The following is a 24,365-nucleotide window of genomic DNA, read 5'->3' on the forward strand; positions in this document are numbered from 1 at the left end:
ATACTGCAACAACATGGGAATAGAACAGCTGTGAGAGAATTCAACATTTTGGCTTTCCCCATATTTCAAAAGTGCTTCATCTCTTTGCTATGACTATCGCCCACCATAATTTGCAGATGATAATGGTTTTAGCCGCTGCGCAGTGTTGCCAACTCTTCAGTAAGGAAAATCGCTATTGGCTGTCCTAAGAGTCGCTAGAAGTCGCCAAATGACGTAATCGCCTAATTTATATCGTTTCTATAGTATATCGTTTATATCGCCCACCCCTACATGAACCTAATGACAGGACAGGGGAAGTGAAACCAAACACAATGAACAAAACAGTAGGACGTGCCCGCGCAGCAGCTTGGAGAGCCGGAGGGACCACCACGTCTGCGACCAGCAGCACGTCCGCGACCAGCAGCACGTCCAGCACATCGTAGATTGTGTGTTGTGCTACATTGTCGCCCGCCACAGCTGCCACACCGCCGCCACTGGACCCGTGGCCGCCCGCCGCAGCTGCCATGCCGCCGCCACCGGACCCGTGGCCACCCGCCGGGACCGTTTCGCCGTGGCTGCTGGACCCATAGCCGCCCGCCGGAGATCCAGTGTTCCCATCGATGGACTAGAGGTAGGCCTCCTGAACTGTTTTCGGCCTCTGCCTACCCACAGCAGGTCTCGCCTGTTTTGCCACCCACCGGGTTGGCCGCCAGAACTATGTTTGCTGCCATTAGGGCGGGGGTTGGACTATTGAACTGAGTTTTTCTTTTTTGTTGTTTAGTGGTGTTGTCGGAGAGGTTTTGGGAGACTGTGCATTGTGACAACATCAGTCCTCTCTGAGAGAATCTTCTTCAAAACAGGACAGATAATTACTGACAGAAGAAATCTCAAAGCTTAGGCAATTGGTATTTCTAAATGCCAACTTTTCCCCTAATTAAAGATCTGGGCGTTCATTTTTTTTTCTTTTTGTTTTGAATATTTTAATCAATATTTTATTGTGTTGTGGTTTGCAGTGTCTTGTGTTGTTCCCTTTTTAGTTTGTTTAAAAGGGAAAATCTGAAAATTTAAATAGTTAAAGGTTGAGTTGTAAATAGCTGGTTTTTGTATTTTATAATTTATTTTTTATTATTTTGTGTGGTGTGAATAAAAAAAAAGACTATTTATATAATAAACATATATAAATAAAAAGTGGACCATCATAGCTGTTGTCACAGCAGAGGGCCCTGCAACTCACTTTGGGTTGAAGGCTTTCCCTCTGATTTGCTACGTGTCAGTAAGAGGACCTTGTGAGTGGAAGTCAGGAGAGGGAGAATTGTTCAGTGTTATTAAATACAATGTTATTTTTAGTTGGTGGCAATTTTTGTGTTATTATGTTCATGAGTAGGGATGGGTATCGTTTAGGTTTTATCCGATACCGGTGCCAAACCAGTACTTTTGAAACGGTGCCGGTGCTTAAACGGTGCTTGAACCGGTGCTTAAAAAATGGAGTACACAAACTTTCTCCAAAAACCTCTTATGTTGTTATTTTTAGCAGTCTCTTTTTTTCTGCAAAATGATAACCAAGTTAGCCTTTTCTGTTGATACAACATACCTCCTTTGGTTGGAACCGGTGCTTAAACAATGGAAAACACAAACTTTCTTCTAAAACTTCTCATGTTTAGTTGTTTTTTTTGTAAAAAGATAACAATGTTGGCCTTTTTGCAGCTATAGGGCATATATCGTATCACTCTATCAAACAAGAAGACAGACGCATGTAACTATGACGGTGTTTGCACCTTACATGCATTGATGTAATAACATGGTTAGCCCTACTCAACGTAAATTACACACGAACAACATTAAGCTACTCACGCAGAGAAGAACGGCTGCTGCTGCCATCATCATTCGTCATCATTTCTGTTACACTGGCAGGGCTAGGGGCTAGGGTTCTCCTCTTTGGGTTCTTGGGGGATGTTGCTAACTCCGGGTCCGATAACAGGCACCACACCAGCAGTAGATGTGCTTGGTGCTCGGTCTTGCAGCAAGCTATCAAATACGGTGCATTTCTCGGCTTTTAAAAAAACGCTATGTTTTGCCAGGTGTTTCATCAGATTCGAGGTGTTACCTCCTTTGCACAGTATCACCTTAAAGCACTTGTTGTAGGCTGCTGAGTTTGCATCTTTTGCTGTGAAGTACAGCAATACTTTTGACCGTTTCGCCTTAGGCATTTTTAATCTGTAGCTCTGCTCTAAAAGAATGTATGTACCTTGGAAAGGTAAAATGATTGGCTAGAACCTAAAGTGTATGATATCTCAAGAAAAAAAAAAAGCACCGAAATAAAGCACCGAAATGTGCGCGGCTTTTCGGTCTGGTTACTACTGTTTATGTCAGAACCGGTACCCATCCCTATTCATGAGGCAGCGGCTTATATGAAGTAAGGGAGAAAGGGAGAAATTGCAGGGTATAAATGCAGGTAGAACCACTCAAAGTTATCTTTTAATGTAAAAGGGAGTCCTAAATCTGGTCAAAAGAAGTAAGATTTTCTCTAAATTAAAAAGGGAAAAGACGCAGGTGGCCTTCCTCCAGGAGACCCAACTGAGCCAATCAGAGCATGTTAAATTAAAAAGACAAGGTTTTAAAAACATATTTTCATCTTCATATACAAGCAGGGCTCTAGAGTGCGACCACATTTTTCAATGGTGCGACTAAAAGAAAATCCTAGGTCGCACCGGTGGGACCAACTGTTTGAGTAAAAACAAAAAAAGTCTCCGCAACTCTGAAAGTCTCCATGTGGTCAACAACAGACACACATTATGCCCCTATCATGGTCTCAACCAATCAGAGATAGTCAGGGGCTGGACCTCTCTGATTGGCCGTGATCCAGCTGAAAGTGCAGGTGGATAGAGAGAGGTGTGTAGCTTGAATAAAATGATAAAGCTAACAAAAGATTTTCAACAACCACCAAACAGCAAATAAGAGCAGATAAATGGATTCCACACAAAGACGTAATCACAGAGCGCGGACCGACGCATCAGAATCAGCTTTCTCTTACTCGGCTTTCTCACCCAACGGCACATACACGGACACGCCGGGCTGAAAACTGACAGCTCACTGATTCTGATACGTCAGCGGGTCCACGCTTTGTGTTTACATCTTTTTTGCGCTAGATTCTGAGCTGCAGGTTTTGTCTCTCTCCAACCAAAATTCACAGAACCAGCAGCAAAAGAAGATTCAAACTACACTTCACATTTGATAAATATTGTCATTAATCCTCTCTTACTTTCGCTGTATTGCATTCACCACGATAAAATCACACTTCATGCACAGCTCTCTCTCTCTCTCTCTCTGTGTACTTCAAGAACAGTTTCTCATCTCAAATCTCAATTTTTGCATTATTCAGTCGCTTATTACCCCACCAGTCTACCGTTGTTTACAATGCTGTTGGCTGCTGTCTTTTATTTTTTATTTAAATGACCTCGGACAAGAATATACTGAAGAAATTTAAACTTTTTTAAAATTATGCAAAATTGCACAATATTGCAGAATATTTTTAAGGTTATCTGATATAAAATCCAAGCCAGGAAAATCTCCTTCATGTTCTGTGTTTTATCCTCGGTTAAAGGATGCTCACACCTCTGATAAAGTCTCACTACTCATTACTGATAAATGATCGGAATTAGAATATTTCTGACTGTTTGAGCCAAAATTGAATCCAATCGGGACCTCGTGAATCGGAATCGAGTGGATTGTAGAAATCAGTGATGATAACCAGCCCTAGTGAGTAGCCTAGGCCTGACAGAAGTAGATGTAGCTGTGAGTAATAAGAAAAGATGAAAAGAACTGTTGACAACTTTTTTTGTTAAGGGCTGATCCATCAGAAATTCATAGCCAGTGCCCTGACATGGAGCCATTGATCTCTGAACACTGAAAAAGATTTTCTTGAAATAAATGACACTGGTGAAGTGTCTCAAATTATATTATGGGACACCCTAAAAGCAGTAATGAGAGGAAAGATAATTTCAGTGACCTCATCTGAAAAAGACAAAATCCTCCAAAAGACAAAAGCAAATCCTTCAAACTCTTAGCCTATAAATTGGGTAAACAGAGACTGGAAAACACAATTTATAAAATAAAAGACCCTCAAACAAAGACCGTTGAAAATAAATAAGAGAAAATCCAAGAGAGCTTTGAGTTGTTTTATAAAGAACTGTAAACTCAATCGCAAACAACTGATGAAATAAACATTGATAATTTTCTGAATAAATTAAAACTATCAACTCCAACAAATATTCAAAATGAAAATTTACTTCAATCAATAACAACCCAAAGAACTTCACCTGGCAACGTCTAAATTAAAAGTAGGCAAGACTCCGGGTTTGGATGGGTACACTGCAGAGTGGTACAAAAACCTGAAAGAGGAGTTGCTTCCTATTTTACTGAAAACATTAAACTAGATTATGCAAAAGGGTAAACTACCTCCTTTGTGGAAAGAAACAGTTATCTCCATCATTCCCAAGGAGGGTAAAGACAGGACGGAACATAGTAGCTATCGACCGGTCAGTGTATTAAATTTGGATTATAAACGATTTACAAAATTTTGGCACAGAGACTTTTTACCTGATATAATAGACTTGGACCAGTGTGGTTTCATCCAGCATAGGCAAACAGTTGACAATATATGGTGCTCTCTACATGTTATGGAACAAATAAACAGAGATGTGGGAGTGGGCGGTGTTGGTGGGACTAGACGCTGAGAAAGCCTTTGATTCAGTCAGATGGCTTTTTCTTTATAGGGTACTGAAGATTTTTGGTGTTCACAATGAATTCATTTCAATGATATAATCTCTCTATGACAAACCAAGAGCATGCGTGAAAGTCAACGTAGATCTATCTGATTTTTTGGAAAGACTTTGGAAAGAGGGACCAGTCAGGTCTCATCACTTCTATTTGCACTCTATATTGAGCCTCTTGGTCAGTTTATGAGAAACAACACTAAAATTAAAGGTATCACAATTGCCAGGGAAGAACAAAAATTGCAAGTGTGCAGATGAACGTTTTTGGTCTTTGAGGGAACCTGAAAAATCCTATTGAGGAGTTTTATGTCCGCGAGAGCTGTTTGGAGAACTGTCTGGTTATAATTAAAGATCTAACCAAAACACAGTAATGACCTAAATTACAACAGCATCTAAAACTTGTACGAGAGAATATAATATAAATGGGGGAAGGCTGAAAACACTTAAATGTTTTGGGAATAAATCTACATAATAAAATTGCTATTTAAAAAAAAATTAATTTTTCTATCTCTTTCTAAAAAAAACGAGAATTAAATAATGCTTAATATTAATTTCTTTTTCTAAAATCTATCATTCTATCAAAAAAAGTCTACAAGTAAATTATGGTCCTCTGTCACATGCCATGAAATCTGATTTAGATAGGCGATATCTGGTGCCTTTCTTAAATTTAAATTCAAGGATATTAGCAGTGAAAATGAATGTAGTCCCAAGATTCCTATATCTATTCAGAACTTTACCTGTTAAAGTGTGTAAAACACAGTTTGGGGAATGGGACAAATAGATCTCACGTTTTAGTTGGCAGGGGAAAAAAACAAGAATTGAATTTAGTATCCTACAGTTAAGCAAGGTAAAAGGGTGGGGCAATGCTCCCATGCTTACAATACTATTACTACGCATCTCAGGTCATCCCCCTGCTGCAATGGTGTAATCCTGATTTGGAAGTGGAAATACATAGAATTTAATATAAACTCTAAATTTCAACTACAAGCCTCAATTGTGGACAAAAAACTGGCAGACCGATTAGAATGTAAAGGAACATGGATATGTCATACTCTAAAAATATGGAATAAAGTGATTAGAATATGTGGTAGTGAACGAATATTAAAAGAATTTAGATGGTGCGCTTACGATACAGATTTTAAACCAAATACAAGTGATAAAAGCAGGGGCGATTTCAGCCCATTTTTGGGGGTGCTTCAGCACCCCCAAAATGAATCAAAGCACCCCCAAAGATTTCTTACTTTTTTGACAATATTTACTGTTTGTGTGACACACTTCTAAAAATATAAAAAGCATACAGTACTTGGTTGAGACGTAACATTTTAACAACAGAAGTATAGATAACCCCCCCTCCCAAAATGCTTTGTTCCAGCTCGCCTCTCCCCTACTCTGGCTCTAGCGCTGTTGCTGTCAGAGCGATGGTGGCTGAGACACAGCGGAGCGGAGGTGTAAGTGCCTGACTTAAAACAGGACATGTTAGCTGCATTTTGTTAGGTGTGGCTGTGTGCAGACAGGAATAGGACCCAAGGTGCAGACTCCGGAGACAGAACTTAAACCAAAACAGCTTTAATGCTAAACTCAAACATAACATAACATAACATAACATAACTGAGAAAAAAGGTCAAAAATAAACTAACACCGGCGGATTGACAAAACACACAGCAAAATAAACGGTAGATCGCGACACGGACACAGAGAAACACAGGGCTTAAATACACAGAGGGAGCAATCAGGGAATGAGTAACAGGAGGGAAACACAGCTGGGGCAAATCAGGCCTAACGAGACAAGGGGAAGCAAAACCAGACACATTAACATCAGACATGGACTTTCAAAGTAAAACAGGAAACACATAACACAGACTGAACAAAGACACAGACTCGCACGCACTGCAACAGAGGGAACAGAGACGTGGGACCAGGGCAGACACAGACACTGACTGGACACGGGGATATAGCCACTAAGGACACACAGAGACGCGAACTAGACAAGGGGATACAGCTGACAGGGGAGACAGAGCAGCTAGAGAAGACAGAGACATAAACTATAAGACAGAACTCAAAGAAACCAAAAACTAGAAAGTATAAATAATATCATAAACTCAAAAACCCTGGGTCAACGACCCAGGCATCCTAACACATTTAACCTCCAGTTACTCTTTATATAGTTAGGTAGGAGTCAGAACATGTCTCCTTTTAGCTGAAAAACATTACACACAGGTAACCTGCAGTGTTGGAAACGTGTTTTCCGACAATGTTAGCTACCCTACAGTCCATCCTACTCTGTAGTAAAATCAGCGACATTTGACCGCCCTGTTGCTCCCATTGAAATTTATATAGCATATTTAAAATCTAAAACTCAAAATTGTCCGTAGCCTACTGTTGTTGCCACTGTCCTGTTTGAAATGGAATGAGAGAAGCTGGTTATTTTGTCATATGTGCATGTGCTGATATTAAACCCAGGAACAACATTCAGGTAAAAGTGTAAGAGCAAATGATCCGTCAATAAAAGATAATGTTGGATCAGTGTTTCAACATTTATATCTTTTATTAGATGTACATGTGGTTTGGTTATTTGCCTTTTGGTTGAAAGTACACTAAGAGAGGACTTTTTTTATTAGTGATCTCAATAATATTTCTTTTCATATTGATGTAATTTTTTCATCTAATTGAATAAAATCTATATGTGTATGATTGTCAGTCCAAAGAGGGAGAGAGGAAAGAGGGGAACGTGATGAGAAAGTACAAGGTCAGGAAGAAACAGGTAAGGAAACAGACAGGGAACACTGACAGGCAAAACAGAAACAGTTAAACTGCTTGAGAGAGTTGATCACCAAAAAGTGATAGACAGATTTGCCAACCTCAAGGTGAGGCGACACAGGTTAAAATAAAATAAAAAATCTGCAGAGACATAGTAGTATCTGTAGTAAAGGTCTTTTCACACATTGTATACATTGTACCACAGGCAAAGTTGCCTCCATTTTAACATTTTTTTTATCAATATTTTGTACAGTTGTACATTTCAAGGACTCTATTTTTAGAGTGTATTTTTAATGTATCTGTATTATATTATACATACACAATAAAAGTGAATCTCTGTCCAAAAAATGCACTCAGTTTACTTTTTACTCACTATGAGCATCACTCATTATTCTCCCCCAGTAATTAAGGTTAGGATATGTATTTTTTTTTTATTCCAATCTATTCTTCTTTTGCAGCATTTAAATAACCTTTATCAGATTTGATGGTTTTGTTACAGAGTTTAAAAAAAAAGTGTTTTGCTTTTCTTTCACAAATGTGGGGATTAAATTGTGTTAAAATGTACAAAGCAGTGATGTCATGTTTTGTGACCCAGGCACAGAGAGACTTGATGAATTTAAGAATCTTATGATTTAATAAAGAAATTTGCAGACTTGCACAGAGATGGTAAAATTCTGATGACTGATAACGGAGACGAAGACAACAGACGACAAGGACAGGGATAAACAGGGGTTTAAATGCACCAAGGAGACAGTCAGAGAGAACTCGGGACAATTGGAGACATTTAAGGATACCTGGACTGACAGAGACAGGGAAGAAGTCTCTTTGTGACGAGTAAAGTTTATCTTGCCTGGCTGGGCAGCTCTGTGGGTGCTCAGCACCCCCAAAGCTCTGATCCTAGAATCGCCCCTGGATTAAAGATTTTAGTCTTGGATAGAGAGTGGACTAACAACATTCCACTCATTCACACATAAAGGGACACTACAGAACTTTCAATCTTTGCAAACAAGAAATGGTCTAACACAAGTAGATTTCTTCAGGTTTCGTAAAATGCAGGATTATTTTAACAAACATAGAAATTTTTTAGATTGTTAAACTAACATATGACAGTTTTATGAGAAAGGCAATCTCCAACTTATATAAAGTGTTTCTTCAGGCAAGAAAGGACACTACTCAAAATATTAAGACCAAATGGAAAGTGGAATCAGGGATGGGTATATCAGACGAGAACTGGGAGAAGATTTGTAATTTTCATTGGTATTCAACAAGTTCATTATCTTGGAGAGATCATTGCTCGAAAAACATTATTAGATTTTTTAAAACCCCTCATCAAACCAGATATAAAAATGGGGCAACTGAATGCTGAAGAAAATGTGGATCTGAAGAAGCACACCATTATCATATCTTTTGGGATTGCCCTAATTTAAAAAACTATTGGCTGGGAATTCATAAAACTCTGTGTGATGTCTTTAAGATAACATTTAATATTAATTTTGCAAATTTGTAAAGCCTCTACAAGCGCTATTAGCGGCCAGCAAAAAAATCAATAACCAGGAAGTGGCTAAATCCAACTCCCCAAACACTTGAGGATTGGTTTAATTTAGGGTGACCATATTTTGATTTCCAAAAAAGAGGACACTTGTGGCTCAGTCATGAAGAACTTGCTTAAAGAAACATATTTAACATATTTAAACGATGCCTTCTCCGTGCGGTTAATGAGTTGTGAAACTGTCTGTCCCATCTGTGAGCGCAGAACAAGCAGTGTTGCCAACTCCCCAGTAAGGAAAATCGCTATTCGCCGTCCTAAAAGTCACTAGAACTCACTAAATTATGTCTTTGCCTAATTTGCATAATTTGTCATGCCCACATAATTGTAACAGATGCTGTAGGAGAGAGAAATAACATTGTGGAAGAGGTGTAAAGTGAGTAAAAAAACACCCAAAAGTATTTAGAATATGTTTAGAACTACAATATAAATTTCTTTTAGCAATTATTGTTTTTTAATGTCACAATTCCAGTCCTCCCCCTTTATCTGGACTTGGGACTGGCAAAAGTGACCCAAAATAGGCAACTTAGCGGAGTTACTTTGTGTGTGTGTGTGCGCGCGTCTTTTTAAGTAGTTTTAAACCTTGTGATCCATAAAACGTAACAATAATAGAGGAACATTTTTAACCATTAACAAACAAAATGGACATAGCAAGCCTCACCAGACAGCTCCAGTCGAAATCGGATGTACAAGATGGACTTAAGGCTCTGCAAGGACATCTGATTTCTAAGTTTTCAATGATGAGAATGATGTATTTTAGTGCCTTGATTTATTTTAGACAAAGAAAATGTACATTTACTGCTGTGATTCATTTGCACTTTTTAGGCATAAGGGTAAATATCTCCTGCTCTGACATCAGCTAGGGGGGTTAAAATAAATTTTCAAGTTAAAATAAAAAGCAAAAACAAAAAAACCCCCAAAAACCTAACTAAATAACTATGCCGGCCAATTGGTTATAGCATTCCATGTGTGCCCTGCCTGCTAGCATCCTACCTACACCATGCTGTTATGCTATCTTTACACAGCCTACACCTGGGGTCTTGCCCGGTGTGATAGACCCAAGCCTCCATGGATCTTCTGCTCTATCTATCTATCTATCTATCTATCTATCTATCTATCTATCTATCTATCTATCTATCTATCTATCTAGTTAATTAATTAATCTCGGCCACCTAGGAAGAGTGGCACCTAGTGATATGTTTAGAAAAAGGGAAAAAATACTGGGTTGTCTATGTTAGGTTAATTTTGATAATAGTTGTCATTGTTGTACTAAAATTTGTAAAGCTTGCCTTAAACTGCATCGTTAGATATTCTTCTGCTCCTCTCCTACACATCTAGGATGCTGGGGGCTGAGGGCAGAAGTGCTGCCGACCGGGGTTCCCTTGCGCAAGTTCAAACCGATCGATCGATGTTTTGTCTTTCTTCACGGGTGATAATTCTCTGAACCAGTGGGCCTGTTAGCGCAGACCCAACAGTCTACTTTAAAAACATATAAACTGTCCTTTTAATTAATATCTATGTGTTTTAAACATGTTTTCAACACTTAAAACCAGCTTCTACAGTGACATTAGTGTAACAAATCAGTCATGTTTATTATAACTTGTTTACTGCAAAGTATTTCCTCTACAAAAGCACATTATTTTCTACTCACCATATCAGCTTTCATTTTTCTACTTAATTGCAATAATATATGTAGCAGTGAAATTATGACATGCAAATAGTAATGCTAATTTAAAAAATGAAAGTAGTGTTTAAAAGAGGTAAAGGAGGTGCTCAATTTTTTTACTTGTCATATGTTCAGTGTGCCTGCCCAGTGTATGTAGTTTCTGGTTATCTGGTAAGTTCTCATTCTCTGATTTAATATTATTCATGGTAGTGATGGGAATTCTGTCTCGGCTCACTAAAAAGAGCCGTCTCTTTTGGCTCCTAACGGGCTCTTCACGTTGTTTTGTTGCTTTAATTTATTTATTATCAACAATAATCCTTTATCATCTGCAAGGCTCACGTGCCGATTGAAAAGGAATAAAAGGGGAGAGAGAAGTTCTTATTTTGTTTTTCTCTGCTTTCTGATAAAAAAATGTGTTGTGTGTGTCTTTTTCCAGCTATTTGTAACAAATGTACAGAAAACATACAAACTGAATAAAATATACACACACGCCAGCTTTTAATTTTGTTAATTTAGTTTAAAGGAAACCATAGATTAATTTTTTTCATTATTGGAAATTATTTCTAACAGATCTTGGTTAACCTCCTCAGTTTAGCCACAGCCTGTTTTAGTTTCCTTTAATACAAACTTTCTACTGATTGGTTTAACGTCACAATGACAAGATTTGAACAGTAGTTAGGAACAGCAGCTGTGCTCATAGTCAAACTTCTTTTACTTTATATGGTCTTTAGTAGCCATCCAGCTTATGCAAAGTTTGTTGTGGTTATGTGGTCATGTCATGTGTCGAGATCGTTGCTATGGTTTCCAAGAAAAAAAAACATGGCTTTGACATTCACGGCTCATAAGACTGTCACGTCTTCTGTAGTGTTCTTATTAATTCTACCTAAACATGTATATTTCAAAATGGGTGTTAATTCTCACAGATCCCTTTGTATTAACTGGTTAGAAAAGACAGGGCAATAAGCTGGCTCTTTGGTACATGATTAACATTGTGAATTGTTCATACCATGATCTTTTTCTAAACTTTCTAAACACCAAGCAGTTTGATTGAATAAACAACAAATGTAAACTAAAAATGATTTTAAAAAATTATCAGTCAAAATCAAAGAATACCCACTGAACATACAATCTAGTACCCTTTGTTATTGTCCCATGTTTGACCCACTAATACACCACATCCTTGTACCGTTGGAACACATGTGACTCTGTAAAGCCATGAAGGGAATCTTCTCCTACCGCACTGCACAGGCACAAAAACAAGAACATGAAGTGAAAGTTTAAAAAAATGAGAACTGAGGCAAGTATTTCAAAACATGACACAAAGACAACATGACTTTAAGGAACAAAGTAAGACATCACACATTACTGTAGTGCTGTTAACATGCAACATATTTAATGCATTATGTGATTTTTCCTGAAGAAAAATAACAGCCACAAGTAACATGGATTGTCAGCATATTGAATTTAGATCAAAGCACCTGAGCTGTGCTAAAGTTCACAGAGATGTGAGAACTTGAGTTGTGACTAAAGACTGCATGTCTTTGTCTAACATGTAAGCTGATGTTTGCTGATTAAGATCTGATAGTGGTGACAACAGCATTCAAACAGATAATCAGCTACAGTGAGTGTGAAAAATCATTTGAAAAGAACAAACAATTTATTTGAGAAAAAACCCTGACACATCAGAAAACAACATGCTCATTTACAGTGTGTTTTTAAACGTTTTCACTGATATTTCTATGCTAAATACAAAGCTGCAGTCAGCACACAATGACATGTTTATGAATGAGGTGGAAGGTTTTAATAAATATGTAACAGCATCTTAAAAGTTCATTGATAATCTATTCGGGCCAACATGATAACAACCCTCCACCAAAACATTGAAAAACAATCATGTACATGATATAACAAGATGTAGGTGATATAAAGCATGTACATATTAGTCTTCCTGTCATTCTAGTGAATGCAGGCCTCTTAAGAAGCAAAGCAGCACATATGACCAATAAACAATTTAACTTTTCTGTACCTACAAAAAGGGTCAATTAAAAATATTCTAGTTAAACGGGTGAGGGTTTAAAAAAGTGTATCATTGCAGGTTCACAGTATGTGAAGTGTGTCTCACTGTGGGCAGGTAATGTGAAGGCTGTGGTTTTCCTGAAAGAAAGTTCTCTTGATGACATTTAATGTAGGTGAGAGTCAGAGCAGTCAGACTGCTGTAGTCTGTTCTGCACAGTCACATTGTTCTTTTAATCATGGCTGGTCTCCTGCTGCTAGTTGTTCTCATGTGTAAGTTAAACTTCTTACCAGGTTCATTTGTTGTTCATGCCATCTGGTCCTTAATATGGGCTCACTCATAATGGCTGTCAGGTGTTGTTATTAACATGTTTCTCTTTCTTACATAAGACTTCTAAAACTAATTTACACTTTGAATTTTTTTATTGTTTAATCTATTTTGTTTTTCCTTCTTCAGATTCCTGTCATGAAATCAAAGCACAAGGTCAGTCTTATTTTCATGTTTTTTTTTTTATCTCTGTCTGGGATATTTACCATTTTTCTGGAGCTTTTCTATAGTAACTCAGCTTTGCTCATCTTAAAAACTTTTTATACGTATGTAAACTATTTAAAATAAAATCCGTGTATATGTAATTTCAGCCAGTCTTCCGCCTGAACTGACAGTGCATCCACCTGCGATCACAGAGACGGACTCAGTCACACTGAGCTGTCAGACTCCATCATCTGTTTCTGTGTCTCAGTGTGATTTCTACATTGCAAGCCAGAAACTGTCCAAAGGTTCCTCCTGTGTGCAGACACTGACAGCGACTGAGCTGCTGAAGATTGCACATAAGAGTTTACCTGCTGAGGCTGAAGTGAGATGTTCTTACACTGTACAAATTGATACTTTTAAACGTACCTCTCCTGACAGCGAGCCATCCACCATCACCATAAACAGTGAGTGACAAAAGTACATGAACAGTTTATAATATGTTTCAATAGTAATTATGGGGTTGATTAGTTATTATCTGAGTACTTGCAATAATTATAAATCAAAATGTAATAATTATAATTCTACAATATAAAATATATAATATAGATGCAAATGTGCTTAAATTAATCTAACATGTACCTGAATTTTTCAGATCTTCGTCCACCTAAATTGACAGTAAACCCACAGAAGATCACAGAGACAGACTCAGTCACAGTGAACTGTCAGACTCCATCATCTGTTTCTGTGTCTCAGTGTTATTTCATCATTTCAGGAGATAAAACTGCCAAAACATCTTCTTGTCTGTGGACTTTCACAGGGTCTGAATTTCTGTCATGGACACGTCAACGTTCACCTGTTACAATTGAAATGACCTGTTATTACATTTATATATATAAATCTCCAGTGAGTAACATGTCACCAATCACAATACAAAGTGAGTAAATGCTACTGGAATGAACGCAGTAATATTAAGTTTAAATGTGCATCAGATTAAAACTTTCAGAGTAGTTTTTTTATTTTATTGTCAAATAAATGTAATGTTTTCTCTTTTAACTCAACAAATGCTTGCATTTCTTAGCTCCTCGACCCGAACTGACAGTGAATCCACAGATGATCACAGAGACAGAATCAGTCACAGTGAACTGTCAGACTCCATCATCTGTTCCTGTGACTCAGTGTTTTTTGTACTTTATGAATGGAAGAAAATCTACGTCCATCTCCTGTCAGCAGACACTTACAGGAACTGAGCTGCTCTCTATGGCACGGCAGAGTTCACCTGCTGAGGTGGATGTGACATGTTTTTACAGCTCAGAGCATAAAGGAGGACAATACCAGTCTCCTCACAGTAACAAATATTCCATCAGCATACAAAGTAAGTGATCACACTGTGAGTGAAGAGGAACATTTTCATGTGCATCAGACTTAACCATGTAAAAAAAAAACTCTCTCAGAACAGTTTCTATTATTAGATCTTATTTCAAATAAATTAAACATTTGCTTATTTAACTCAACCAATTTTTTCCATTTTCTAGCTCCTCGGCCTGAACTGACAGTGAATCCACAGATGATCACAGAGACAGACTCAGTCACAGTGAACTGTCAGACTCCATCATCTGTTCCTGTGTCTCAGTGTTATTTCATCATTTCAGGACATAAACCTGATAAAGCAGCTCCTTGTCTGCAGACTCTGACAGGGTCTGAATTTCTGTCATGGACACGTCAAAGTTCACCTCTTACAGCTGAAGTGACCTGTTATTACTTTTATATACTTAAATCTCCAGAGAGCAACATGTCACCCATCAATATACAACGTGAGTAAATTCTGCTGAAGTGCACTAATGTGAGGATGTTTGTCTACAGTATCAGTACAAAAAACAAAGCTGCTCTCAACTTAGGGGTTGTAGGAGGAAATTGTTCTTGTGTATCAGACTTGATCATTTTAAAAAGTAAAACTCTCAGATCAGTTTCTATTAATATATTTTCTTTTTAAGTAAATGAAACATTTGCTTATTTAACTAAAGAAATCTTTACATTTTTAGCTCCTCGGCCTGAACTGACAGTGAATCCAACTATGATCACAGAAACAGACTCAGTCACAGTGAACTGTCAGACTCCATCATCTGTTCCTGTGTCTCAGTGTTTTTTGTACTTTATGAGAGGAAGAAAATCTACGTCCATCTCCTGTCAGCAGACACTGACAGCAACTGAGCTCCTCTCTATGGCACAGCAGAGATTACCTGCTGAGGTCAAAGTGACATGTTTTTACACATTAGAACATAAAGGAGGACCACATAAGTCTCTGCATAGTAACACGTCCTCCATCAGCATACAAAGTAAGTGATCATAACATGCGGCTCTATAGTATACCTCTGAACAGTATGTGCATAAAGTTTTAGCTTTTATAAACCAAAGAATGAAACTAAAAACTGATTTTTATAAAGTTTTATTTACATGTAACTGATGTTACATTCTTAAATAAACTGCAATTTCTTTGAATTAAGGACTAAATCTATTTTATATAAAATTTCCATTGAGTAACATGTCAGAAATTACAGCTATTATACAAAGTGAGTAAATACTAATGCAATGAACTAATATGAGGATTTCTGACAACAGTATCTGTAGAAAAAACCAACAACCTCTTTCAACTTGTCGGTTGTTGTAGTGAGGAAAATTTAAATATGCATAAGATACATAAGCAGTTTCTCTTATTAGGTTTTATTTTCAAATAAATGAAACATTTATTTATTTAACTTGAGAAATCTTTACATTTTGTAGCTCCTCGACCTGAGCTGACAATGAATCTAATGATGATCACAGAAACAGACTCAGTCACAGTGAAATGTCAGACTCCATCATCTGTTTCTGTGACTCAGTGTTTTTTGTACTTTATGAGAAGAAGAAAATCTACGTCCATCTCCTGTCTGCAGACACTTAATGGAACTGAGCTCCTCTCTATGGCACAGCAGAGTTCACCTGCTGAGGTTGAAGTGACATGTTTTTACATGTCACAGCATAAAGGGGGACAATACCAGTCTCCTCACAGTAACATATCCTTCATTAACATACAAAGTAAGTGATCACAATGTGTCGCTCTCTATTATACCTCATTACAGGATGTGCATTTATTTCTACAAACCAAAAAGGGAAGCTAAAACCTGATGTTTATAGGGTTCTGTTTACCTTTAATAATGTAATCTACAAGATTTTAGGCAGTGATACATATTTCCATCCTTGAATAAACTGCCTATTTCTTGAATTGATTTAAGTCCGTCCAGGGAGCAGAATTCTGAGTATTGATGGATGTATTTACAGTGCATTATGTGTTATGCACTGACGTCAGATGACAGCAAAACAATATTATAGGGCTTCAGCTACCGATTATTTTAGTAATTGAGTGAGCTTCCATATTAGAAATTGCAAAATTTACTGCGTATAAGATCTGTCAAAAACTCGTATTTGTAATTCATATTATATATATATATATATATATATATATATATATATATATATATACATATATATACATATATAATTTATATGTGTGTGTGTGTGTGAATGTGTGAGTGTGTTTGTGTGTATATTTATATACAATGATGTATTTTAAGAAAGCTTTATCTTAAATTTAAAAAAGTATAAATAATTGAAAGTACAGTCAAAGGTCCAATTAAATAAAGCAAGATATATGTGTAATCTAAACTAAGGCACAAAATGATACAATGGTCTAGATGTTAATAATAAATATTAATAATAATTCAGTGTCCAACCTAACAACTCTCAGGTCAGTGGATCAGAGTTTAAATGCCCATTTATATTTTTATTAGGTTGTTAAAAAAGTTTTTATTGCTATATTTTTCAATATTAATGCAGTTTAATTAGCACATTATCTGATATGATTTCACTTTCAGTGTGAAAAATGTTACAAGAGTCTTCAGGTTAATATGGTTTAGCCCATGTTTGCTTCAGGTACCACTCCCATGTACAATAAGACTGTTACCTTCAGCCTTCAGCAAGCTGTATGATTTAACCAGTCTGGTCTCAGACTCAGTTCGTCTGCATATTTTAATAGTACTTTTGGAGGTTTACTGCAGATTTTTTTTCTTTGTTTAAAACAAATAGCAGTGGATGGAGCAGCTGCAGAGTTTGCTTTTCTTCACGTCGGAAGTTTATTAATCAGGTGCTTTGATGAAGGACTCACGCTAAAGTAAAGATTTTAATGGTGATTACAGGAACTTTGCTGCTGTTTTGACGTTAGAGACACATTTTGTTTCACTCACCTTGAGCTCACTGTCTCGGTAACGCCGCTTGCGCATAAACAAACTCCGGCTCCATGTTAAATTGTGTCAGTGTCATTATCACTGTTCCTATTGTGTTATCAGTGTGTGTGGGATCAATGTTGTCAAACCTTTTATTCACACACTGCTTCTAAATACTTTTGTATTGCAGGTCTTGTTCTAGTTGTGTTTACATCGTTTAATACATCGGAGCACTACAGAGCCTCGTGTTAAAGGAAGCATCGATGCAAAGGCTGTGTCATGAGTTTTTTATAATCACTCAATCAGTATTAAAGCTCTAGAACAAGTGTTGTAGGGCTAAGTGTAAAACATTGACACTGTGCTGTTGTATGGCAGTATTGCAGTAGTGGAAGAAAAATGCCTTTTGTGGTGAATCCACAAGAAACTCAAATAGTGAAACAATCACTACATCTTCTTTTATTGCAGCTGAAAAAAACACTTTGACCTCTGCTCCTCCCCCATCTATGGACTTTACAAGTCACACAATCAGGAGAAACACAACTATTGGTAAGATTTTTACAAGTGAGTAAAAATGCCCAGGTCAATTGCTGTGGTGCTTTTTTGACATTTGGAGATATTCATTTCAGTGGAGACTACTTCTTCTCTGACCACACCAAGGACATCTTCAGGTTAGCGAAATTTCCTTAAACTGTGTATTCATCATACTAGGAGGGTTTTGCTTTGCATATCAGTGAAGTTTGTTCTTTTCCTACATGTCATTCAGCATACTTTGCTGCTCTCAAGACTGTAAAATAAGACTCAAGACTCAAAAAGTTTATTGTCATTTCGTATGGTGTTACTCAGCCTGAAACGAAATACTGCTTCTCACCAGCCTCTACAGTGCAATAAGCAATACAGTTTAAAGAGAAAAAATACAGATTAAAAAGAATGAGTTTAAAAAAAGAGCAGTAAAAACAGGCATAAATAGCATAAAATCTAAGTTCTATAACAAACTCCAGTCACATTCATTCGGGTTGATAGCAGCAGTCCTTTCACAGAAGATGATGGGTAAATTAGGTAGTGTGTGTATCTGGGGAGTGTATTGTGTGTATGTGTGTGTGTGTGTTTGTGTGTGTGAGCGTGCGTATGTGGATAGGGGCAACACAGTCTGCTTGTTGATCTTACAGTGTAGCTGTGTGAATGGCTGTGTGGGTGGGGAGGGGGCACAGTCCATTTATCAGTCTCACGGCTTGTGCAAAGAACCCTTCCAGCATCCTGGTGGTTCTGCAGCTGATGCTGATGAGAGAGGGGGCACCAACAATCCTCGTGGCAGTCTTAACAATCCTATTAAGTTGGTGCTTCTCGTAGGACTTGCGGCTGCCAAACCAAGCTGTAAAACTTTGCGTCAGGATGTTTTCAATGGTGCCTCTATAGAAAGTTGTGAGGTGAAGTATGGAGAGTCCTGCTTTCCTGAGTCTCCTGAGGGATTGGAGACGCTTTTGTGCTTTCTTGATAACTGCTGTGGTGTTAATGGAGAAAAATAAATAAGAGATTTGTTGCTTTTTAACAGTAAATGTCTTTCTCAGTTACTTCCACCAGAATGGGAAGTAAGACTGACACTTGTTTGTGGTCTGTGCTTTTCTAGTACCTTCTGCTCATAAACTTCTACCTGTAGTTGTTACTGGTTTTGGTGTAATCGTGGGCATCATCTCACTGGGAATGGCTCTTGTCTGTGTGAAAAGAAGAAATGGTAAGAATAGTAACAATTCCTTATGTCATGTAAAGCCTCAAACCTTTTCTACAGTCTGACGTATTTCTAATCACACTATATTATAAAACGTTTATACACAAAATCCACTGATCAGCTCCACCACCGTTCTCTTCATAAACCGACTGATTTCTGACCTCCATATCTTTTACTTCTCTTACATACTTATACACTTTATGACAATTTTCTTATTCCTCTTTAAGAGTCAGCATTATGTTTCAGCTGCTCGGCGCCAACACTCTGTACCTCACTGCTTCAACACACCGGTGAATATATTAATCTAGCTGTTACTCTATTGATGTCACATCCTGACGGTGTGTGGTGACTTTTAGAGGAAGAAAAACAAAGATATACTCCTCCTGTCCCGTGAATGAATAAATAATCCATTAATTAATTAAAAAAAAAAATTAAAGCCTCCCTTATTGTTTAACAAACCTGTCTTTGGCAAATTGGACCAGATTAAAATATACCACTCTTTTGCTGCACTCTCCTTGGTAGTCTTCACCTCTCTGCACTCCTTCCTGTCTGTAGAATTGTAAAATGTTAATACTGCTATCGTTATCTAACTATCATGGCTCAAAGAGTTGGCAGTTCGTCTTGTAACCGGAAGGTTGCCGGAACCGGCCCCGAAAAGCGCTATATAAATGCAATCCATTATTATTATTATTTACTATTAGCTAAAAATGATCAGCTGTGATGATCCTGATTTTAATGTGTATCAAATATATCTATATTAAAAAAATAATCTGATCTGAATTAACAGCACAAGAACTCTGTGATGTGGTTAATTGCCAATATGTACAACGAGATTAAATATCAATGAAAAAAGTAAGTAAACATAAACAGTTAAACTCCGTACATTTGGTCAACTAAGTGATTACTCCGAGATATTAATCTAAAAGTCTTGATGGAACCTCCAACCGATCGGCTGGACATGACAGGCATTCCCTTCTCTATCATTAAAACTTTCAACACCTTAAAGGAGTTATTAAAGATTTCTTACATCATAGGCCAAAGTGGCCAATGAAAGCACAGTCAGTGTTAACTTGTCTAGCACACTAGTCCTGTCAAGGACCAGACGTTTGTCTACAATGAAAAGACAGCTAGTTGCAAACGCCAAGCCTCTCAGCTTGACAAGCTTTAGTAATTGTTCACACTCTAGTGCTGTGCAATACTGCAAATTTTGGTATTAGTCCGATATCAGGTAAATTAACAGTAGTAGTGCCAGTACTAATACTTTTAATCTTTAAAGAGAGCTTATGTAGGGGAGAACAGTGTATCATGATTTATGAGATGCATTATCGTGTTAGGGTACCTGGGTTGTTGACCCAGTGTTTTCTGTTAAGAGTTTTGAGTCTTGTTTATTCATTATTATGTTCTCTGTGTGTCTTATGTTTCAGTTTGCTTGTGCTCAGGTTTATCAGTATTTCTAGTTTAGGTTGTCTTGGTTGGTAATTGGCCCCATTCATGTCTTTGTCTTGTCTCTATGTCCTTCCCTCAGCATCTCCAGGTTAAGTCAGTCCTATTTACTTGTTTGCCTTGTTTTCTGTTTTCCCAGTTGTGCCACTGTGTGCGTCTCTCTCATCTTTCACTCCATCACCCTCTCTCTCCTCCCTCTGTCCCCTGGGTTTAGTCAGTCTGCGTCTCAGTGTGTGTTTCTCCTACTTCTTGTTTTACTTTTATAGTCTCCTGTCTGGTGTGCGTCATGTTTAATTTTGTTTCCCGCTGTCTCGTTAGCAGCCCTTTCTCACTCTCGAGGCGTAACATCCCGATGTTTTGTCACATCCCGCGGTGCTCCTGAGGAACGCGAAAGGTGACCTTCCGCGTTCTTATGGTACGCACTGGGTTATGGATGAAATCCAGTGGAATGACGGTCCCGCGGTAATAGACATTCCAGCCCTGTATTCCAGCCCTAAACCTAACTTTATTCCTAACCATAACCTTATTCGTAACCTTAACCAGCACTTTAATGATGTTAAATAGTGTTTTCCCAAGTGATTTTAAGAAAAAGAGCAAACATGTGTAGATTGAGTGCAAATGGTTCTCATATTTCCTCATTTTTCCAATCTCTTCATTTAGGAATGTGTTGGGTGCCCGGAAACGTAATATGTTGACGATTTGTCACCTAGCATAAAATGTTACGCTTTGGGAGTGAGAACGTGTTGCTCGTTAGTTAGATTACGTTCAGCTGAGTTCCACCTGTGTTGTGTTCCCTCATTTGCGCTCATGCATTTATTGTCCGTCTACCACTGTCAAGTGTCGCAATCTCCCTCTTGCTATGTCCTTTCCATATGTCCATTTTGTACCTGCCCTTAGCCTTCCCAGTGTTGTTATGTATCTATCAATCAAGCAATAAAAATCTTGTTAAGTTCAGTCTTGCTGAATGAGTGCTCTGACTTTTACTAAACACAATAATTAGTTAACACAGTAAAAAAACATACTTTTAGCTTTTCTAATATATTAATACTGTGTTTCTTAGAGAGCTGGAATGTAAATGTGCCCATCTTTAAAATACTTTGTGTCAGCTTCTGTTGTTTAAATGTGCTACAGGGTAAAAAGAATTGACATGACAGAACAGAGAATGGTTTAAATATTTTTCATAGTGCATGTTTGAAGTATATTTTTTAATTTAAAAAATATATAGTAAAAATGTATTTAACAGTGGGGTGCATGCATACTGAATAGAAGCAACCTACGATCCAATTGCATCTGTATCAGTCCAATACTGATACCAGTGTTAGTATCGATATTATCGATATTTAGCTCAATCTGCCCACCCTATCACACACCCATGAGAATGCCTATCCCCATATAGATTTCAAGTAGTATTCTGCTTCCACGGTCAATTGACAGCTGCCACAAAATGACAGGGTTTTTTCTCATACCTGTTTGGATGGAGTGAGATGTCTTTAGTCTCATGAACAACATTAACTAATTGTTATTTACTAACTAAGCTTAAATGACTGTTCAGCACAGAAATGAAGCCCAACTATCATGTTTTACAGTCCCGTGGTCTCAGCCTCAGATACTCAACTAATCAAAGTGATGTCATGACAAAAACGAATGGCCAACAAAACATTTTTCTCCTTCATTTCTGTCAAACAAAGCTGTATGTAACGTGTCTCGTGGTTAGTATCATGGTTGCTAGGCAACCTGAACGGCGCGACGAAGCGTATACCGTCCCATTTCACAAGCCTCTCACTTCCGCACTTCTCGTACTAATAGTACGCACCGTACGTAGTACGCGTAGTGCGCGTACTTCAAGCGTGCAGACCCTGAATTGGGACACAGCCAATGACAGTGTAAAACTAAGCACACTGAAAATAGAAAGACAAGACTTTCAAAATAAAACAGGAAACATCGAGAGACATAAACATGACAACACAGGCTTGACAACATGAAAACACGCAGACAAGAAATACATGACATACTGACACAGAAGGCCAGAACAGACTCACACAAGGGGACACACATGAAAACCTGAACTAAAATAAAACTCAACTTAAACCTAACTGGTAATACCAACAAAAGAACATATTTTCAATATAATATAAGAAAGCAAAAATACAAAATGAACTCAAAATGCTGGACAAAAAAGGTATGAGAGAAGCTTAATGACAGATTGCTGTTTGGGATTAAAGCAGAGAACACTTTAGTATGTATTAACTAACAATCACTTGACAATTAATGCTTTTCTTTTTCTCCGTGATGTAACATCACTGTCAAATCCACTATGACTATAATTAATGAAATATTTATTCTTTAATCATTTCTGGTATTGTGTTTAATAGGATGTCCTTGAGTGTTATCCTTTTGTCCCCCTGTGTGGTAGTTTTTATACTGATTTTTTATTTTGCCTTTTGTTGTAGGTAATTTTTCAAGCACAAAAAAAACTGACCGAGGAGGATGGGTACTTTTCTTTCTTATTTTTGTTGTAATAAAATTCCTTGTATCTACTAATAATTCAGGTACTTAATTACAGGTCGTTCATGACTTCTCGTCTTACTCCTTTTCTTCTCTTCTTATCAAACAAGATGTCTCCAAATGATTCTGAAGTCTACAGTATGACCAGTTTAGTCCCTGTTGATGACCCACCTAAAGGTAAGATACTGCTCTTTTGTTTCCCTTTTTAAATTTTGGTCTGCGTTTTGTTACAGTTGTATAACAAGTTACATTATTTTGATGATAAACCAAAATGATGTAATTGAATGTGCAAAGCATTTAAAAAATAAACACCATCTTAGTGCATGAATATCAGAGGGGTATACTACAAACCAAGAAACTAGGGATGGACCGATCCGATATACAGCATGGGTATCAGTCCAATCCTGACGTAAATTACTGGATCGGATATTGCGGAGAAAAAAATGAAATCCTATCTATTAAATATCACAAAAGCACCTCACAAAACTTTCGACATGGCTTAACCCACAGGGGCGGATCTAGAGGAATGTTCTTAGGGTGGTAAGGAAATCAAATGGGGGGGGGGGGGGACAACTCACATATATGCAGGTGACCACCTGCATATGTTTGAAAAGCCCCTGTTTTCAAACATATATGCAGGTGGTCATGTATGGTTAAAATGACTCAAATGCAGTAAGTATACATGCTTTTCATATTAATTATTAATTTAACATTAAATTAATAATTAACTATTAATTTAATTAATTATTTTCTGTAGCCCATATAATTAAACACTTTAGTTACATAAAACATGATTTTCCTGTAAATTTTGATTTTACTGTATAGCCTGTATAATAAATAGGTATGTAGCCCAATAAGTACAAAATCCAGAAAGCTACACAACATGGGGTGGTTGCTTTACAAACACAAGTCTAACTTAAGTTTCAGTATTTTTGTAAAAAAAAAAAAAAAAAAAATCAAATTGTTACACGCTTAAATTTACACAAACTGTCAGAAATTTGCACCGTCATGAACAAAAATTTAAACCTAATTTTTCATGATTTGTTGGGTTGGACCCTCTGAGGTCCAAAATATAATGAGCCATTTTTGACTCCTTTTGATTTTACATTTGTATTTCACGTTCAAATTGCTTCATTTTATTTTTAGTTGTTTTTTCATTGACATACTGTGTTAACACAACTGATCTGAAATCACACAAAAAAAAACATAAAATCCTAGTAGTATTTTTTACTG

At 37.3% G+C, this 24,365-nt stretch overlaps 1 protein-coding gene and 1 long non-coding RNA gene across 3 annotated transcripts; one reads left to right on the forward strand and one right to left on the reverse strand.

Annotated features, from left to right (window-relative positions):
* Positions 1-625: 625 nt before the first annotated feature.
* Positions 626-14,071, reverse strand: LOC120745207. Its single transcript, XR_005698589.1, has 3 exons — positions 14,059-14,071; positions 9,721-9,722; positions 626-787 (listed from the first exon to the last, which is right to left on the reverse strand). It is a non-coding gene; the product is annotated as an uncharacterized LOC120745207 (long non-coding RNA).
* Positions 12,906-23,857, forward strand: LOC120745206. Of its 2 annotated transcripts, XM_040049922.1 has the most exons (13): positions 12,912-13,006; positions 13,191-13,217; positions 13,373-13,669; positions 13,858-14,139; positions 14,284-14,577; positions 14,738-15,016; positions 15,245-15,538; positions 15,984-16,277; positions 17,927-18,007; positions 18,088-18,129; positions 19,086-19,190; positions 23,078-23,118; positions 23,243-23,832. In XM_040049922.1, exons 1-13 carry the CDS (start codon positions 12,973-12,975, stop codon positions 23,339-23,341), a joined length of 2,169 nt encoding a protein of 722 aa, XP_039905856.1. In that variant the 5' UTR covers positions 12,912-12,972; the 3' UTR covers positions 23,342-23,832. The 2 variants fall into 2 exon arrangements, with proteins under 2 accessions (XP_039905857.1, XP_039905856.1); XM_040049923.1 differs by lacking the exon at positions 13,373-13,669 and having other exon boundaries at positions 12,906-13,006; positions 23,243-23,857.
* Positions 23,858-24,365: the final 508 nt, after the last annotated feature.

Source organism: Simochromis diagramma, unplaced genomic scaffold (genome assembly GCF_900408965.1).
Source record: "Simochromis diagramma unplaced genomic scaffold, fSimDia1.1 OVJJ01000429.1, whole genome shotgun sequence".
In the NCBI taxonomy this organism is placed as follows: Eukaryota; Metazoa; Chordata; class Actinopteri; order Cichliformes; family Cichlidae; genus Simochromis; species Simochromis diagramma.

Excerpts from the sequence above, each read along its gene's own strand:
- LOC120745206 (XM_040049922.1), top strand. The coding sequence starts at position 12,973 with ATGGCTGGTCTCCTGCTGCTAGTTGTTCTCATGT. Across the intron at positions 13,007-13,190 it reads GCTGCTAGTTGTTCTCATGT|ATTCCTGTCATGAAATCAAA; the intron begins GTAAGTTAAACT and ends TTCCTTCTTCAG. Across the intron at positions 16,278-17,926 it reads ATCCTTCATTAACATACAAA|CTGAAAAAAACACTTTGACC; the intron begins GTAAGTGATCAC and ends CTTTTATTGCAG.